Source organism: Pelodiscus sinensis, chromosome 3 (genome assembly GCF_052426305.1).
Source record: "Pelodiscus sinensis isolate ZL-2025 chromosome 3, ASM5242630v1, whole genome shotgun sequence".
NCBI classification, from domain to species: domain Eukaryota; kingdom Metazoa; phylum Chordata; order Testudines; family Trionychidae; genus Pelodiscus; species Pelodiscus sinensis.
This window is the reverse complement of record NC_143054.1, coordinates 13,172,978-13,193,397: the sequence shown is the minus strand read 5'-3', so window position 1 is coordinate 13,193,397 and position 20,420 is coordinate 13,172,978. Positions and strand designations below refer to the sequence as shown.

The window sequence follows — 20,420 nt, the reverse complement described above, 5'->3', positions numbered from 1 at the left end:
ATGTTTTGGACCCCCAGCTGCTGTTGAATGACTTATTACAGTTGATTAAAATTATAGATTTATAGAAACATAGAAGGAACCGTAAGAGGGCCTCTAAGCCAGTGTCCTGAATTGAGACAAGCCATCCCTGGCTGATGTCTCTCTAACGTGTTCTTAAAAACCTCTAGTGATAGCTGTTCCACAACCAACCTTGTCCATTACTTCTTGTTTTTATCTTCAGTGAACATGGAGAACAATTGATCAATGTCCTTTTATAACAGCCCTTAGCATATTTGAAAACTATTACCTGTTCTCCCTGCATTCTTGTTTTCCAAGACTAAACAACCCAGTTTTTTTAACCTTTCCTCATAGGTCAGGATTTTGTTAACCTTTATCATTTTTGTTGTTCTCCTCTGGTTTCTATCTAGTCTGTCCACAACCGGACATGATGACTATGTCTAGACTGCAGTGGTATCCTCGAAAAGTAATGCTGCATCCAAGGAATGCATCCACTTTTTCAGAAAAATTTTCGAAAATTTTCGAAAACTTGCTATTTCACCGTTCCTGTAAACCTCATTTTAGGAGGAAGAAGGGATGTGTCGAAAGAGGGACTTTTTTCCGAAATTTGGATCTGTATACATGTGCCAGATTTCGGAAGAGCCTCTTTCGACAGTAAAGCGGGAAAAATACGCAATTTGATACGGTTCTTTTTCTGATTTATCTTTGCAGTGTAGACCTAGCCAAAATGTCTGAGGCCTTACCAAAGCTAGCAGAATGGTGCAGTTATTTCCTGTGTCTTAATAAGAAACAACATCTGGAACTTTAAACCATACATATTCAAATTAGAAGTGAGGGAGACAATTTTAACAGGGAGGGTAATTTACTATTGGAACCAAGTACTAAGGGAAGTGGTGGGTTCTCTAGTTTTTGATGTTGTCACATCATGAGTGAATACCTTTATGGAAGATACACATTAGTCAAACTCAAGTTTTTTGGGTCAGTGCTAAGGTAGTGGATGACAGTCTATAACCTGTGTTTTACAGGAGATCAGACTACATGATCTAATGGTCCCTCTTGGCCTTAAAATCTAAGAAGGTAGGAGTCATTCCTTCCAAAAACAAAATAAGTTAATTTACATTAAGAGAATGTTAAATTTACAAAGTTAAGCATGCAGAATTATGTTTGCGCTAGTGGAATCCTTATGAATAATAACTGTATGTACATTTGTGACATTCTAATTTTTTGTTTTGTAATTGCATAAATAAATATCAGTTTTGCACATTTTCCCATGAGCTTAGCCATAGTACTTTGGTTGATTTCTTACGGGCACAAGTGGCTCTCCAGACCTTTGTGAAGGAGGAGAGGTTAGTTTTGGCATAAGGGATGGCAAAGTAGAAAGCCTAGTGATACTTCTGGAAGGAACAGATAAGAGGTTGGTCATCGCTGGCACTGGTGCTGCCAGACAAGAAGCGGAATGATGAAGAGTGGCCAACAGATTTGCCGTGCAACTGGGCAAGATGGTGGGGTGGCTCTGTGCCCTGGAAGGGGTGGGGCCTCTGGTGGAACTAGCTCAGTCAGCCCTTCAGCACCACCTGGAGTACAATTCTTGAAGCTCTGGGAGTGATTTGAAAGGCCCAGGTCTCTGTCGGCCACGGCTGCTGTAGTAGTGGTGCATAACTTGCTGGATAACCATTCTCAGAGAGTAGTTATTAACGGTTCACAATCCTGCTAGATGGGCATAACAAGTGGGGTTCTGCAGAGGTCTGCTCTGGGACCGATATCTATTCAATATCTTCTTCAACAGTTAAGATGATGGCATAGAGAGTACGATGATTAAGTCTGCAGATGATACCAAGCTGGGAAGGGTTGCAAGTGCTTTGGAAGATAGGATCATAATTCAAAATGATCTGGACAAACTAGATAAATGTTCTGAGGTAAATAGGATGAAGTTTAATAAGGACAAATGTAAAGTAGTGCACTTAGGAAGAAACAATCCGTTCCAAACATACAGAATGGGAAGCGACTGTCTAGGAAGGAGTACTGCAGAAAGAGATCTAGAGGTCATAGTGGAACACAAGATAAATATGAGTCAACAGTGTGACACTGTTGCAAAAACAAGCAAACATGATTCTGGGATGCATTAACAGGAGTGTTGTGAACAAGACACAAGAAATCATTCTTCTGTTCTACTCTGCACCGATTAGTCCTCAGTTGGAGTATTGTGTTCAGTTCTGGGCACCACATTTCAAGAAATATGTGGAAAAATTGGAGAAAGTCCAGAGAAGAGCAACAAAAATTATTAAGGGTCTAGAAAACATGACCTATGAGGGAAGACTGAAAGAATTGGGCTTGTTTAGTTTCAAAAGTGAAGACAGAGAGAGGACATGATATCAGTTGTCAAGTATCTAAAAGGATGTTACAAGGAGGAGGGAGAAAAATTGTTCTCTTTGGCCTTTGAGGATAGGACAAGAAGCAATAGACTTAAATTGCAGCAAGGGAGGTTTAGGTTGGACAGTAGGGAAAATTTACTAATTGTCAGGGTGGTCAAACACTGGAATAAATTGCCTAAGGTGGTTGTGGAATCTCCATCACTGGAGATATTTAAGAGCAAGTTGGGCAGACATTTATCAGGGATGATTTAGATGGTGCTTTGTCCTGCCATATGGGCAGGGGACTGGACTTGATGATCTCTCAAGGTCCCTTCCAGTTCTAGTATTCTATGATTCTATGATAAACATTTTTCACATCGGGACTTGAAACTTATATGCAATTGCTTCCAAATAATTCATTGTTATGTTTTACTTGAAGGTTATCTGTGAAGTACAATTCTACTTTAATATTTGTTTTCAGTTTTGACAAATATTAGCAGTCAAGCAGTATTCTCCCTTTCTAGTGTAGGGAATGCCTCTCTAAATTTTAAAATATATTAAAAAAAAACCTAATTTTTTAAGTGCAGCCATTGCATGGAGTGTTATTTATTTCTTATAGTACGAATCCCTTAGAAGCAAAGTTTTATACTTTAGTAGATGAAATACTTTTAATAACTAAATACTATCTGGTGTAATTCTCTACTCATATTCCAGATGACCTACACTGAAGTCAATAGGACTATGTATGATATAAGAGACTACAGAATGTGACTAATGCTCTTTCAGTTGTGGGGGGGTCTATGCCAGATGCAAAGTATGATAGAATGACACTTATCTTTTCATTAATGTTTAAGAAATCCAAACTCTCTTTCTGCCAAGAATATAATCCACAGAGAAAAAGTTAAAGGGGTTTATTTCCTAATGTATTACATTTGGAAGATCTAGCGAACATTACTCAAGCATAACTAAGGTAAATCCTGTGTGGCTAATAAAACTTTGGTTGTAATAGCCAGACAAATTTTGGCGGTTTGATGGTAAACAAACTAAAACAGTCTTCAACACAGAAAATGTAAAAGGCAAACCAATATTAGAAATTGTTGTACAGTTGTGAGGCTCTCTTCAAGTTATAGGAGAATATTGAATGAAGGCGGAGGTTTTGTTTTTCCCAAATGTTGAAAGGGTGTTCTGGTAGAAATGGCTGATTTTTATTTTCTACTTTCAACATATATTTTGATTAACATTTTTAGAGTGCATTTGCAGTGTTCTGTGCCTCAATAAAGAAGTCCCTCACCACCTTAGTAGTTTGATTTGAACTGTTTGGATAATTTGAACCCATACATTTAAACTGTCTTCTGCTCAAAAGGAAGTATAGTAATTTATTCTTATAGGGATGTTGTGACTTGAACACTCCCTTCTCTTCCTGTTGCTTGATCCAATGTAATTAAATAATAGATTTCATTTCATAACTTTGCAGTAGCAATAAAGAGGAAATTATGTTCAGCAGGCTTGTTTATTTTTTTCTGTGCCCTTTCACAGCTTAAAAGTGATCCTTTCTGTCTGTGATGTGAAACAGCCCATTCAAATCAATGTCCTTGGGAAATGAATGCTAATTAAAGAATGCACATTAAATAAAACTTGGGATTCTGTGCTATTTTTCATGTAGAAATATCTCTTGTTCAAAGTTCATGTTTATGCTACTTTGCATTTCTTTGTATTCTTTTCATTTGACCTGCATTTTTCTCTTATCTTCTACTTCACTGTTTTTCATCCACCTCTGAAAAATCCAATTCTGATCTTCACACCTTCTTCCATATTCTTATTACAGCACAATTCTTTGATGGCTATTTAAAAAAAATCACTTCAATAAGATGCCTGTAACAACAGTAATACTCGGTTGGTTGAAAAACAAAACAATTTTTCTTATGCAGTTCCCCATTTGCATTTTTTAAAAATCTGGAACTCATGGGAAAAGAGAAATATTTTCCACAAATTCCATCAATTTATTGTTCTTATTTTCATCACAGTTTCATGTGGATGGAATTTTTCTGGCCAACACTTTCCCTAGCCCACATTACTTACATGGATACTTACTCATGTTGTGTCTCCATCTGTCTTAAGTGCAAGATATTTAAGTAGTTCTGAGGGGAATTTTGCTGACTTATGTTTTTGAAGAGTCGTGTGCTGTTGTCAGTTCATTAAATTTATATCTTAAATACTTATCCAAAATATTAAAATTATATTCATTATTTGTCTATTACAGAAGTGCAGGCAGGGCCCAAGGGGATTCAGGGCCTTGTTGTGAGAGGTATTATACATGAGTAATAAGACCATTGCTGCCCCAGAAAGCTCATATTTAACAGTGTTGCTATCCTCACATTTTAGCCTTTATTTGTTAAATATCATTCATGTTGAAACTAAGTGGAGATTTTGTGACTTTAAATATTTCCTGTGAAGAGAGTTTTGTTTTCCGTAAATCATATTTGTATATATTCTGATCATACTTCCTTTACGAACTGAAAGATAGTTTCCCTTAATACTGTGAATAAAAAATTGAATCAACGATTGAAGTATTTTGGGGGATAACTGTAACTATCAAATTATATATTAGTTTAACTATATGTTATACTGCTAAAAACAGAATGCTGAAACTAAATGCTTTGTGCATTTCTTATTCTAACTTCGTTTGCATGCTGCTTATATTGATATTCTAATGAAATCTCATTTTTGTCTTTTGTAATTATATTTATCATGAAATCATACTGTTAATTTGTATTAGTTACTATAATTACTTCACAATACTCTCTAATGCAATGAAAACAAAGTCTCCAGAAAAAAATGGATTCCTCCTATTTCTTGAAGAATTAGTATGAACATTATTTAAGTGATATGGTGAATTGGAAACGCAAATACAAAATTAGTTAGCAGAAACATATCTTCCTGAAACAGATGATGTTGCTAAATAAGCTTGTTTCCTTTTGTTTGAATAGTTATGCTTGTCAAGAAGCCAATCAATGTACCCGAAGATAAAAAGATTTTTATGCTAGCTTCATGTCAAAAATGTTTTAGATAAATTCAGTTTGAGAATAATTATCAAGAAAGCAAGCTTGTTCCCCACAACTAGTCTTAGCCTTTCCTCAGCTGCCTTTAAGTAGGTACAGTAGTAAGGTATATGTGATACCGACATTTAGTTTTCTTTTCGAGCAGTCGGGTAGAGTTTTCAAAAGCACCTAAGTGACTAAGGGTATGTCTACACTACCCCGCTAGTTCGAACTAGCGGGGTAATGTAGGCATACCGCACTTGCAAATGAAGCCCGGGATTTGAATTTCCCGGGCTTCATTTGCATAAGCCGGGCGCCGCCATTTTTAAATCCCGGCTGGTTCGAACCCCGTGCCGCGCGGCTACACGCGGCACGAACTAGGTAGTTCGGACTAGGCTTCCTACCGTTCCTAGTCCAAACTACCATTACTCCTCCAAGCTTTGAAGGTGAGATTTGGAGAGAAGGCCTTAATGTCATTTCTTCTGAAAAATGTTATTTTAGTTAATTATCTCATTTATATTTTGTTTACATTTCATTTCCTTGGACATTTTAGTTGTAGAGTATTACAGAAACATTAGTATCTCCTTAATTAGTTACTTGATTATATAATCGTGTACCAAGGATTACAACTAATTTTTAACTCTTGTGCTTTTGTGGCCAAAACTCTAGAATATCAATTTTGTTTCAGAATCCATGTTAACTTTATTTTTGTGATACATTGCTTTGGAATAATCTTGAAGTTCATTATGAAGAAATTTTCAGTGTCATACTGATGACGTCTTTGATTTTTATATCTTCTAATCCTGGTGAAGGGCTTTCTTGGGCGAGAATTAGAAATTGGCCTTTCAGTCTGAAAACTGCAGTGCAGCACAAATCCTTACAAATTCAGTTCTTCACTTGAAAGATCACCTGAGAGGTCGAAACTTTGCTCCCCCTGTCCACTGGGACAGAACTATCAGGTAGGAGGCAGAATTATATGTTTAATCAGGGTTTTAAGGCTAGCATAATAAATCATTTTATCTCTGGGTACACTAAATGGCTCCTTGGCTAGCCTTGTTAATGATTCTTAAGCCCTTTATTGATATCCATTTTGCCACCATTTTGTTCTGTTTGGTCAAATCTTAATGTTTTTTCCATTTTGCCCACCTAACAGTGAAACTCTTTCTTAACCATTTGTTGTATGTGTTCTCTATAGTCAGTGCCCTAGTTCTTCACAACTTAAATTTTATCTTAAGCATTTGGTCTGTCTGCTCTCTTTGCATCACATTCCATGAGAAAGCGGCTGAATGCTGCTTTGATTTTCATTTGAATTTTTTTTTCCTCCCTGGTAATATTTTGTGAACTTCGGGCATACCAAAAATGAGTTTAATCTTCATTTTTGAATAGGTGAATGTGTATTAATTTCCTGGTTTATGACAAAAATGGAAACCAGATAAGTATTGCTTCGTTTTGAATTACATAGAACACATTTTCAACCAGCTCTGCTTTATATATCTGTAAAGGTTTGCTATATCTACCGTTTTATTTAAGCTAAAGCCTCTCCAGGGTAACCCTGCTAAAGGTCACTGAATAGCACTGACACAAGAGAGAATTGTATTTATTTAGTATCTTGCATCTAATTTGATTAAATAAATATAGAATAAATACTGTTTCCCTGTATAATCAATTTAATGATACAGCATTTGAATAAATGCTACTTTCTGTAACACCAGGGGTGGGTAATAATTTTTGATCAGGGGCCACTTCAGAAATGTTTGACGTGGCCCCGGGCTACCCGAAAGGGACAGGGCCTCGGGTGGAAGTGCAGGGCCAGGACACTTCCATGCTTCCCCACGCACAGACCCTGATTTGTCTGGGGGTGGAGAGAGCGTTCAAAGTCTTTGCCCCACCTCCAGAGAGAACCGCCAGCTGTTTTGAACAGCTGGTGGTTCCCTCTAGGTACCCATGCCCCTGGCAGTGGGAGGAGACTTCTCGTGCTCCCCCCGGCTGCCCCTAGCTCAATCAGGGCCTGGGGAAAGGGTGCACATGAAGTCTCTGGCTCCCTGCCCCGCCCTGCAAGGAAGCGCCGTGCTTAGAGTTAACCATCAGCTGAGCAGTAACTGGTGGTTGACTTTAAGTGCTGAGCCCCTTGCAGGGTGGGAGGAGACTTCACGTGCTTGACAGGCCAGATCCAGCTTGTGGAGGCCCTTTTGCCCACTCCTGTGTAACACCATAGGGAGGAAACATTCATATGCTAACAACGATGCACATAATTAGAATAACTTAAAAAAAAAAGCTTCAGAGGAGTAGCTTAATTAGTCTGTAACTAGAAAAAACTTAAACCCCCCCCCCCCTAATAGTCTTGCAGCACCTTAAAGACTAACAAAACATGTAGATGGCATCATGAGCCTTCGAGGGCACAACCCACTTCTTCAGATAACAACTATGGAGCAAGAGTTACATAGAGTTTGAAATATAAAGCAGAAAAAGAGGGGAGAGGAGGAAGAGAAAGGAAAAATCGTGTCAGTTAAAATGTCCGTGGTAAATGAGGCTTATAGAGTAGGCTGTAAATGCCTGATACTTAGCTTTTGACGTAATTTGGGTGTTGAATATAATGGCCCATCCAGTCCCTCAACATATTCTGCATCTTAAGAAGTGGTTTGTGTCCATGAAAGCTCAAAATACTATTTATATATTTTGTTAGTCTCTAAGGTGCTACAGGACCATTGTACAGTTGTTGTAAGCTTTTTTAGTTGCAGACTAACATGGCTACCCTTTCGAGACTTCATAATTTTACAGTCAGAGGGGTAGCCGTGTTAGTCTAGATCTGCAAAAGCGACAAGGAGTCCTGTGGCACCTTATAGACTAACAGATGTATTGGAGCATAAGCTTTCGTGGGCAAAGACCCACTTCGTCAGATGCATGTAGTGGAAATTTCCAGAGGCAGGTATAAATATGCAGGCCAGAATAAGGCTAGAGATAATGAGATTAATTCAGTCAAGGAGGGTGAGGCCCACTTCTAGCAGCTGATGTGGAGGGGTGAACACCAAGAGAGGAGAAACTGCTTTTGTACTTGGCTAGCCATTCACAGTCTTTGTTTAATCCTAAACTGATGGTATCAAATTTGCAGATGAACTGTAGCTCACCAGTTTCTCTTTGAAGTCTGGTCTTGACAGTTTTTTGCTGCAGGATGGTTACCTTTAAATCTGCTACTGTGTGTCCAGGGAGATCCATTGTCTACATCACACAATCTATTGTCTACAGCCAAGCACTAAGGTACAGCCGCATCTGCTCCAACCCCTCAGACAGAGACCAACACCTACAAGATCTCCACCAAGCATTCTTGAAACTACGATACCCGCACAAGGAACTGAGGAAATCGATTAACAGAGCCAGACATGTACCCAGAAGACTCCTACTACAAAACAAGCCCAAGAAGGAAACCAACAGAACACCACTGGCCATCACCTACAGTCTTCAGCTAAAACCTCTCCAATGCATCATCAGTGATCTAAAACCCATCCTTAACAATGATCCCTCACTTTCACAAGCCTTGGGAGGCAGGCCAGTCCTCACCCACAGGCAACCTGCCAACCTGAAGCAAATTCTCACCAGCAACTATACACCGCACCACAATAACTCTAACTCAGGAACCAATCCATGCAACAAACCTCGGTGCCAACTCTGCCCTCATAGGGTATGTCTACACTACCCCCCTAGTTCGAACTAGGAGGGTAATGTAGGCATACCGCACTTGCAAATGAAGCCCGGGATTTGAATTTCCCGGGCTTCATTTGCATAAGTGGGGAGCCGCCATTTTTAAAACCCCGCTGGTTCGAACCCCGTGCAGCACGGCTACACGGGGCTCGAACTAGGTAGTTCAGACTAGGATTCCTATTCCGAACTACCGGTACACTTCAAAGAGAAACTGCCGAGCTACAGTTCATCTGCAAATTTGACACCGTCAGTTTAGGATTAAACAAAGACTGTGAATGGCTAGCCAAGTACAAAAGCAATTTCTGCTCTCTTGGTGTTCACACCTCCACATCAGCTGCTAGAAGTGGGCCTCACCCTCCTTGACTGAATTAATCTCGTTATCTCTAGCCTTATTCTGGCCTGCATATTTATACCTGCCTCTGGAAATTTCCACTACATGCATCTGACGAAGTGGGTCTTTGCCCACGAAAGCTTATGCTCCAATACATCTGTTAGTCTATAAGGTGCTACAGGACTCCTTGACCCTTTTAATTTTACAATCTTAGCATAGAGTGTAACCCAACAAAGAACAATTACCTAATTTTGTAAAGTAGAGGAATTACATCAAAATAATCCTAAATGGTGCCTGGCTTTAGCTGTCAAGTGCATTTGAAATCATAGGAGAATAAATTGCAATACTAGTTGAATCTCTCTAGTCCAGCATCCTCAGGACCTGACTGGTGCTGAACCAGAAAATTTGCTGAACCACAGGAGGTGAATATTGTAGTTTTAGGTCTCTTTATTTTTGTTTCACTAAGGCAAATAAATGGTGGAACAGCACTTGAAATGCTGCCTATTGTATGACTGTACTGACACATCCTATATAAGTCTATGCCTGGCCAAAGCTTATCAGCTCTCTTCATAACAAAATATTAGTGTTGTTACTGTATTGACACAAGGGAATAAGCAGATACTGCATAAAAACAAGCTTATGCCTAGCAGCATTACCAGCACTTCCACTGCTCTCTGGTCTCTAAGAAGACATTTATGGGTAAATTAGAGAAAAATAACAGCACAGAACACTAAGAGCGCCAGGACTGATGGCTGTAAACAAACTTCATAGGAAACTTGGCCACACCCATGATAAGCGGATACCAAGTAACTAAAATCATGCCAGTCTCTGGATGTTGACAGACTAGATAGTGCTGGACTAGACAGGTTCAACCTGTATAATGTAAACCTCATGCATATTGTAATAAACACTGGGGGAAGAATAGAAATAATCAGCACAGAAGAAATAACATTTAAACTAATAGCTTAAGTATCAGAAAACATAAACTGTATTCAGTGCCTATTTAAGAAAACCTCAAAGAATGGTTCAGTTATGTATTTCTAATAGCTTTATAAATTAATTTGTATGGAAAAGCAGCACTATGGAATCATGACTGGGCAGTCAGACATATTTATTTAGAAGGAATGTGCTCCTTAAATACACAAAGTGGAACTAGGTAACACAGTTTGGGCTGGATTGCTTGTCCAGCACTTTGAGTCAGATGTGGATTGTAATATTCATCATGCCTCAGTGTAAAGATAGCAAACCCTTTTAGCTTGCACCATAGATGTTGTTTAATAAGTAGCATTCAGTTATCTCTCTTTATTTTCTTTTTTCCCCTCCTTTTTTAATGTTCTCCGTAGATGAAATATATCCTATGCCCATCTCAGCCCCCAGAGTAGAACTCAGGGTTTGTGCAGGGATGTCTACTGGTATGAAATTCACTCCACACTATGTGTAAACTATTACTCCACTTGATCCATCAAGTTTAAAAAAATGACTGGCTGGATTTTTCTTTTCTGTTTGGGTATGTCTACGTTACACGCTTATTTTGAAATATGCTATTCCAGAAGAAATACTCTGAAATAGCTTATTTCGAAATAGCACATCCACACTACAGGGAAGCCTCATAATTAGCCCGAGGAATGCTTCCCTAATGTGGACATGCTACCTTGATTTAGAGCACCAGGCGGCCCTAGGGAGTGATTACTTTGAATGACCCTGTGGAGGAGCTATTTTGAAATAGCAGCAGTGGAGCGTTCACACTACTGCTATTCTGAAATAGCTATTTTGGAATAGGCGTTATTCCTCTTTGAATGAAGTTTACAGAAGTTGGAATAAGCTGTCTGTTATTTTGAATTTATTTCGAAATAACGGAATTGTTGTGTAGCCGCTTATATTGTTATTTCGGAATAATGGTCGTTATTCCAAAATAACTGCTGTATAGACGCAACCTTTATGTTTAAAAGAGTCTTTTGCAAGAGATAAGGAGCAACAGCATGGAACAGGCTGAAAAACACTTCTCTTCCCTTTTTAATTCCTGTAAACGTATGCATGCTGCTTGCTAACTCTTCTGTTTCAGATCTGTTGTCATTGGCAAATGCCCTTTTACAAGCCCTAAGAAGGGATTTGTAAAATCAATAAAATAGTGAAGCTGACTATATTCAAAATTTGTGAAGTGCACAATACAAACAGGCTGGTACGACTTCCCACTATGCTCTCTTCATTACAGTAATCGGTAGGATTTATTTTTATAACCATAATAGATTTTTAAACGTTCAGAGGGAATCAGGAGGCCGGTTTCTGGAATATAGACAATATGTACATGGTGTAGTTCTGGAGATAGGAGTGCAAAGTTCCTCCATTCATCCTGCAATCTGATGTAAGGCTCGTCCTCCCCAACATACATTAGAATAATCTGAAGACTGCTCTGTGGCATCTCTATGCCTTTAGGTTGATATACCACTGGAGCCAGATAGACTGTGTGCTCAGGTGAGGCTGATGAAATAAGAGGATTTTCAAATCAGCGATTTTCAAATTGAGGGGTTCTCTTTCGCTGGAATAAGTGAAAAAATTGGGGTGCAGGGTTCTATCCTGCCAAATACTTGTCTGTATTACAGTATTTTCAAAGCCACTTCTTGGCCACATTCTTTTTGTTCTCCGGGTGGTTCATTGGAAATTCACAATGGGGGCCTCTGGGAGTTACTGCTATACAAGGAAGTCAGGTTTCTTGCCAACGTTCCTGAATAAGTGGCGCTCTCAGTGCACATCTATACTTACCAGGAGATCAACGCGCTGGAGGTTGATCTTCTGAAAGCATTCCATTTAGCAGGTCTAGTATAGACCCGTAAATTGAACACTGAGAGCAGCTCCCGCCAGCCTCTAATACTCCTCCTTTTCTGAGAAGTAAGAGAAGCCAATGGGAGAGTTTGCTTCCATTGGCTTCCCTCAGTGTGGACACTGCCCCGGCTTGGCTTACGGCAGGGTGCGGAAGTTCAGGCCTGGGGGCTGGAGTGGCCCTCAGCTTCCCTGTATCAGGTCCCAAGGCCCAGGGCTCCCTCCGCCCCCAGCACTGGGGAGCCCACGCTGGCACTCCAGTCCCTGCACTTTGGGGCTGGAGCACACGAAATCTATCCTGAGCCCCACTGGGCTCTGGTATGGAGGGGAAAGTGTGGAGTGTCCTCCTCCTTCTCAGTCGGGGGCCACATAAGTGGGTTTTTTGTTTGTTGTTGTTTTATTTTGTTCTGTTTGCTTCTTACTGGTGTGAGCCTCCTGACTGATTTTTCTGTGGGTCAGCAGTCCCCAACCCAAAAAAGGTTCCTCACCCTTGGCTTAAGGTAAGCCGACTCCAGCTACACATTTTGCATAGCTGGAGTTGTGTACCTTAAGCTGACCTTCCAGGTCTAACCTGGCCCAAAGTCTGTTCAGATTTCTAGCCCTTTACATGTATCACGGCCACAAACAGCTTTCTGTTTTCTTGTAGTTGTCCTCTTCGCACCCTAAACCACCTGCTTATTTTTAGTACCGAACAGAGAGCTAGATCCTGAAACACATGTAGAAAGATAAAAAGGAAGCTGACAACCTTGAAAATTTGGCAAGTGCTGCTGCTCCTTTATGGTCGACATCCCTGCTCTGAATATTGCCCAAGCTGTGACATCTGAAAGCTATTCTCTCATGGCTACCATGAGGGAATCATGAAAATAACATTGTGGCTTCTGTCTAGATGCTAGTGAGCAAATATCCACATTTAAAAAAAAATCACAAATGATACTTGAAGGCAGTGTCATCTGAACGTCCAAAAACTGAATTGCAATGGAGGATGAACTAAACTCTCCTTGTCCAGATTACGGTTGAGATACATGTCACAATGTCAATTTAGAGTGCTGAAATTCTCCCTCTGAGGAGGGTTAGCAAAGGTCTATACCCCGCTAAGGACCTCAGCATATAATATAAGGCTGTAGTCTCTAAGTTTTGCACCTTGTTGCTCCATTACATACACTTCAAGAAAATATATTAGTCTTGATTATGTCTTCCTGATCATTGGAAAAAATTAACAGAAATCCATCAACCTGCAAATGAAGCTTACTTTTTCAGAACACAGTGAAGGAATTTAGTTGCGCATTTTAAAGACTGTGTTTCTCCCAAATCTTTACCTACAATAGTGCTGTGGTAATAGACCACATAATGTACAGGTAGTTATTCTCTGTGCACTGTGTCTCAGTGTAAAGAGTATATAGTGCTGACTTGTAAAACTATTTATTAATATTATTCCCTACTACTGTAAATTAAAACTAGAATTTCTGGAGAAGGCTTTAGTTGCTTATAAAAATGGTGCATATGAAAAAGCCTAAAATTAAAAACTATGTTTGCATCTGACAATTATATGATTTCAAAGGGTAAAGGGGTGGCATGTACAGAATATACTAAGAGCTATTTACAGCACTGTACCTGAGTTCAAAATAAGCTATTGTTGCACCTTTCTAGCATAGTGGAAGATGAAAATAATTGTTTTTTTGATAATCCATAAAAATCCCAAAGGTGTAACAAGGTGAACTGAGATTTAATGTACCCTCATAATGAAAGCAAAAACACAATTTCCTAAAGCATTATTTTTTACTGTAACCACTTTAAAGGTAATTTAAGAACTATAATGATTGTTCCACCAATATAGCCTGTTTGGTTTCCGGCCTTTTATCTGTTTTATTAAAATATTTTCTTAAAAATGTGTGCAACAGTTGTGCACTATGGGTATGTCTACACTACAGAGGTTTGTTTGTTTTTTCAGAAAAACAGCTATTTTTCTGAAAAAACTTCAATTACGTCCACACTGTAATCGCATTCTTTCGAAAGAAAATCAAAAGAACAGAGGGGTTTTTCCAGCCTTGGTAATCCTCTTTCTATGTGGAAAAAGGCGAGTGTGGACAGGGAAGAGGGAGTCCTTTCGGAATAGGAGGAAAGCGGAAAAAAAGCTGGTGCCCTGGTGGCCACTTCCTCTATAGTAATCACAGTTTAAATGTGAGATAGTGTCCATTCAGTTTTGAAAAAGCAGGTCGCTTTTTCAATGCGCTTTCGCAGCATGGACGCGCTCCTTTGGAAAAGTTTTTTCGGAAGATCTCTTCCAGAAAAGCTTCTTCTGAAAGAAGCCTGCAGTCTAGATGTACCGTATTTTCTGGCGTATAAGACGACTTTTTATGCTAAAAAACATCCCCCCAAAATCGGGGGTCGTCTTATACGCCGGGTATACAGGCAGTCCCCGACTTGCAGGTAGGAATGGGGCTTTTCTCGCCCCGGAGGACACAGATTGCGGGACCTCGCGGTCCCGCCGCCCGTGTACTCCGGGGCGAGAAAAGCTGCTCCGCATCTCCCTGGCTGCGGCTTTGCTCCCGGTGCCTCTGGTCTGCTGGGGACCGTCTCCAGCAGACCAGGGACACCGGGAGCAAAGCCGCAGCCGTGGCGGGGTCCTGTGCCTCTCAGGCTTTGCCAGAGCAAAGCCTCAGAAGCGCGGCACCCCGCCGCCGCTTCGGCTTTGCTCCCGGTGCCCCTGGTCTGCTGGGGACCGTCTCCAGCAGACCAGGGACACCGGGAGCAAAGCCGGAGAGGTGGAGGGGCGCTGGGGCGCTGCCGGTTGGCCTCTTAAGGGGGGGGTAGTCTTATACAGCGAGTATAAGACGAAAACCTATCTTTTAACTAGAAAATTAGGGGGTCGTCTTATACGCCCAGTCGCCTTATACGCCGGAAAATACGGTAGTCTATGAAAAAGTTCATTGTGAAAAAACAGACAGTAACTGACTGAAGTAACTGTTTTTGTCACAGCTGTGTGAGTTCTTCTTTAACCAAATTTATATTTTGCAGAAGTTACAAAAAGAAGGAAAGAGAATGAAAACTAAACAGCCCTACAGTGATATTAGCATACTCTAGTTAATCACTCTAGTTTTAAAATATTATTCCCCAGTATTCTCACATTTTAAAATATAGTTACAGTATTTACTACTTTCTTTGTAATATGCAAGACTGTGAAATACACTTATTTTTCGTGAAGTCGTTTGCACCATTATAGTAATGGTTATTTCAGCATTTTCATTTTCAGAAATTCATGATTTGACTGTGATAAAAGTATAATTCTAGTCTGAGGTCTTTTTTTTTTTTTTTAGTTTGAGAAATTTGGGCTTGATTTTTTTTCTTAAAAGGCTCAATATATCTGGTTGCTTCCTGTGCATTAATATAGCTCAAAATCAAATGTTTTCAAATACAGACTAAGCATTTTTAATAATTTAAAAATAAAAATGTACAGTAGTCAGACTACAGGAAGTTCTATTGTTAGCACTGAATGCTCTCGTTAGATTAGGGTAAGGCCAAGGGAACTCCAGAAGGCGATGGTAGGAAACAATTCTACATCTTCACCTGGGGCCAGGACACTAGTGTCACTCCCAGTTGTTACTCCCTCCTCAAAATGAGAATAATCTTCATAGCCCCTATACTAGTCCCCCCACATGTGCGCACGTGTATACACACACACACACACACACACACACACACACGGTCAGTGGCATTAGACCCACTTGTCCATCACTGGCTGTTCCACCCTTAAAAATGCCACTACGCTTGAGAGGCTGATTTTGCTCCCATTGAAGTCAAAACTCCCACAGGCCACAATGATGCACATGGAGTTACTAGAGAGCTGAGTTCTGCAGAGTAGGGATGTGAACAGGTTACCAGGTGATGCTTACTGGGTACCAGTTAACTGGTAGCCAGGAGCAGTCCCCCTCCTTTGACCTATCATGGGCAGAGGGCTGCTCCAGTCCCACAGGGGTTGGGAGCTAGCCACCCCCCATGCAGGGAGGCCGGGAGCAGAAGAACCCCCCCCCCCCCCGCCGCACTTTTGGCTGCCAGCTACCTCCAAGTTCAAGGGCAAGGGGGAGTGGGATCCCTCTTAATCGGTTAACCAATTAACCAAGATTTTACATCCCTACTACAGAGCATGGTGAAAGTATATGCCCTCTGTGCAATTTCCTGATATCCCCATTTCCCATGAAATGTGATCATAGGCATCCTACTTTAGACAGGTCCCTCAGTCCCTAGGAAGCGAAGAAATGTGTTGCATATTAATAGTAATTCTGTGGCAGTTACATAGGACAGTTAATTATAATGCTAATTACAGCTTTGCACTCAGATATTCTGGTTGTATGAGTCAATTACCTGTAGGTTAAAACTATAAATACCTATTTTGCCCCCAACGTGGACTCTGTGGTATATACTTTTTAAAAAATGCCTAAATACATATTTATCTGAATGTATTCCAGTTACTCATATAAATATGTTTGGAGTTATGGTCTCTGAATAAATAATTCATATTTTATAACCTTGCATGCAAGAAATACTCTTCTGTTTTGCCTTTTTTTTAAATTGAAGAAATGAAATACAGAGCTTCATTGTGCTTTCACTAAAGTAAGGAGGTGCACCAGCCATCAAGAGCAAGAAAATTCAGGGATGTGGCTCCTATTGTGTTGGTATGAACAAGTGTTCCCTGTAAGCTGTGTGCTTGGTAGATGCTTAGGAGCAATTCAGATGATGCACAGCTGATTAGTAGAGTGCCCACAGTTGGCAGCATGTGTTTCTATGGGTGGTACACATCTGCACCTGCTTTGGTGCACGTGACAAAACTTATTCTGCACACGGATGGAAAAAAATAGAGAAAATATTGATATGAACGAAGGACATTAAGACAGATTTTGATCTTACTTATACCAGTGTAAACCTAGAATAATTCTGTTGAAATCAGTACAGGCAGTCCCCGGGTTACGTACAAGATAGGGACTGTAGGTTTGTTCTTAAGTTGAATCTGTATGTAAGTCGGAACTGGCGTCCAGATTCAGCCGCTGCTGAAACTGACCGCCAGTTCTGACTTACATACAGATTCAACTTAAGAACCCCAAGTCAGCTGCTGCTGAAACTAATCAGCAGCTGATTCCAGGAAGCCCGGGGCAGAGCAACTGTGCCTCGGGCTTCCTGTAGTCAGCGCTGGTCAGTTTCAGCAACGGCTGACTTGGGGACGTCTGGAGCAGAGCAGCTGGGGTGCTGCTGGGTTGCTCCAGTAGCACTGCTCCTCGGCGCTACTGGACCAACCCAGCAGCACCCCAGCTGCTCTGCCCCAGGAGTCCTGATTCAGCCGCTGCTGAAACTGACCAGCAGCAGCTGAATCAGGACGCCTGGGGCAGAGCAGCTGGGGTGCTGCCGGGTTGGTCCAGTAGTGCCCAGAGCGGCGCTGCAGGACCAACCGGCAGCACCCCAGCTGCTCTGCCCCAGGGTCCACAAGAAAAGCCTGGTCTGCTGGGGGGGGCACACTAGCTGCGCCCCCCCCCCCTCAGCAGACCAGGGACACAGGGAGCAAAGCGGCAGCGGGGGGGTGCCTCGCCTCTGAGGCTTTGCCCTGGCGCGGGACCGCTTTGCTCCCGGTGCCCCTGGTCTGCTGGAGACAGTCCCCAGCAGACCAGGGGCACCGGGAGCAGCTTTTCTCACCCCAGAGGTCGAGGTGGCTGACCGCTGCCTGTGAGCTCCGGGGCGAGAAAGCCCCGTTCATATGTGCGGATCCAACATAAGTCGGATCCGCGTAAGTCGGGGACTGCCTGTACAGTATTTCAGGAACTCCTTGAGTCTCCTTGTGCTTAGCTTATACCATTATTTTGTTGTAAAAGAAACTTAAGCCATCACCTTATTTGTTTGTATCATGATCACACCTTCATTATAATTTAAAATAAGCTTTGTTTGCACTTGACAAAAATTAAAATGTAATTTTTGGGGGATTAGAAGAATGTTGTAAGGATAATGCAAGTATCTTAAACAATGGTATTTTCTGCACAGAAAAGAGTTGCGCTAGGATATCTTTTCAGTTTCAATAGTTCTACAGCTTTATATGATATTTGAAAAAGCTGTGTTGCATTATTGCCCATGCCAAGGTCAGTTTTTGAAACACTTATAAATGTATTGGCCCAAATTCACCCATAGGATAACTCTATTGATTTGAATTGAGTTACACCAGGGATAAATGCAACCCATTCTTTTTATATTTTTACCCTGCCTCTTTATATTTTATGCTGGAAATATAAGTACCTTGTGTGCCCTCAGACTAATCAGAATAAGAAGCAGTTTTGCCTTTGCCAAAAAAATAGAACTATCATTTTTCACATTCTTACATTTTCCAGTTCAGTTTCAAGTAAGATTATGTTACTGTGACTTCTGAATTCCTGAAAACTCTCTGGTCTCTGTAGCTGTAAAGGCCCAAGTGAGCATTTCAAGGAAAAATCTGAAGCTTTTCATGCAGTATGTTTTGTGTTGTATATACCAGATACAGTTAACGTTTTGTGTGCATGTGATTAGTGTGGAAAAAAATTAATGCAGTCCAGTATTATGATTTATGGACTGAATCCTTTGCCCACTGAACACTTGCCAAAATGAAAATCTTTTTTTTCCCCTCCTTTGGATATTAGAAACAGCTACTGTTTTTGTTGATCTTTTAAACTTCTGAATAGGTCTATTTCAAGACATAGCAGCATGGGAGCTCAGATTAATAATATACTTATTCAGCCAGTGATGCTGAGTGAAACCATTGCTAGCATGAGTATGAAGGATAGAATTTCTTCAAATTATTTTCAGGTGCATTAATGTATTTCTGAAAGTGGAGTATGAAGGCATTTTTGCATGAGAAGAAATGAGATTTATACTTTTGTATAATATTGCAGGTGTATACATGAGTTTTAATGCAATTGTATTCCTCCTACCAGTTGACAGAGACAATTATGAAAGCCAACATCATATAATGAAATCCTCCTAACTGGAAGAAAATGTTCCCAAACCTTGGAACTCTAGGTCTCCCCACCTGGTATTCAAAGTGACCATCATCCTGATTCAAAATCCATTAGATTCAGGGGAAGGAATCCAGTGACTTTATTGAGTTTTGGATTAGTCCTTATTAGCCCGACAACTTGGTCTTTATAAGTTTGCCATAGGCCTAGTGCCAACTGGTGTTATATTGTCTTTAAAGTGGATTACTTTGGGACTTGAAAGTGGACTCACCCCAGATTTCTTGAAGCCACTCCCTCTGCCGTTCATGAAAAGGGTTTTTTTAATTATTATTATATGTTAAAGGCTTTCTCAGGAGATCTATGATCCATGGACAGAAGACTCATGGACTTGGAAGTCTTGCTGATCTGTAAAGGCACAACTTTTAGGCAACAGTGATGACACTGTAGATGAAGGCAGTTCTTTCCCTTTGCACTCTGTTGGCAGCCATGATATAAGTCTATGAAATTTCTTTCTTGTGTCCTTCAAGTCTGAGTGTAAAAGGTTTCTAAGTTATGGATAATACTGATATGGTTGGAAGTGAAGCACGTTCCCCAAAAATGACTTTATGTATATTTATAAGATTAATATTTGCTATTGCTCAGAGATTCTCAGCAGGATCAGCTAGCTGGTCTGGCCCATTTATACAAAGAGCTTTGCTTTTTACTTTTTTGCATTAGAGGTCTCATGTCTGTTTTTTACAGTGCACTAGCAAATGAATTAGAGAAAATAAACAAGGTAGAAATTACAATGGTGTATGCTGAGAAACAAGAGGTTTTACTTTTAAATGCAGCATTATGATTACTGAGATATGCCAGAAGTTTTTCTGTCTTTATATAATTTATGGCTGGAATTTTGGCTAATGGGAGTTGGATGACTGACTCCCTTAGGCACTTTTGAAAGTCCCAGCCTATATTTTTAAGATGATATATATTTTCCAGCATGTCACCACAGTGTATTTATCTGAACTTATTTTGAAACATAGTAAATACAACCTATGTTAGAGAAGCAGTAGTTTAACATTTCTTTGTTTTTATTAGTTGCAGCAAGCAGCTGAAGTTTCTCAGCTAAGAGGAGCTCGAGTTATCTCTGCTGAAGATCTTCTGTTTTTGATGCGCAAAGATAAGGTACAGTAACAAGCTAGTCAGTTTTTGTTATAAATTGTAAGTTAGACAATGCATTTGTTAGTTT

General features: G+C 40.4%; 1 protein-coding gene across 5 annotated transcripts in view; it reads left to right on the top strand.

Annotated features, from left to right (window-relative positions):
- SUPT3H (SPT3 homolog, SAGA and STAGA complex component) overlaps window positions 1-20,420 on the top strand; it is a 423,379-nt gene that overhangs the window by 263,150 nt on the left and 139,809 nt on the right. For all 5 annotated transcript variants that reach the window (XM_075923378.2, XM_006120667.5, XM_025183404.3 and 2 more), the window contains exon 4: window positions 20,270-20,356. In XM_075923378.2, the coding sequence (XP_075779493.1) occupies window positions 20,270-20,356 (87 nt within the window). The remainder of the gene's footprint in view (window positions 1-20,269; window positions 20,357-20,420) is intronic.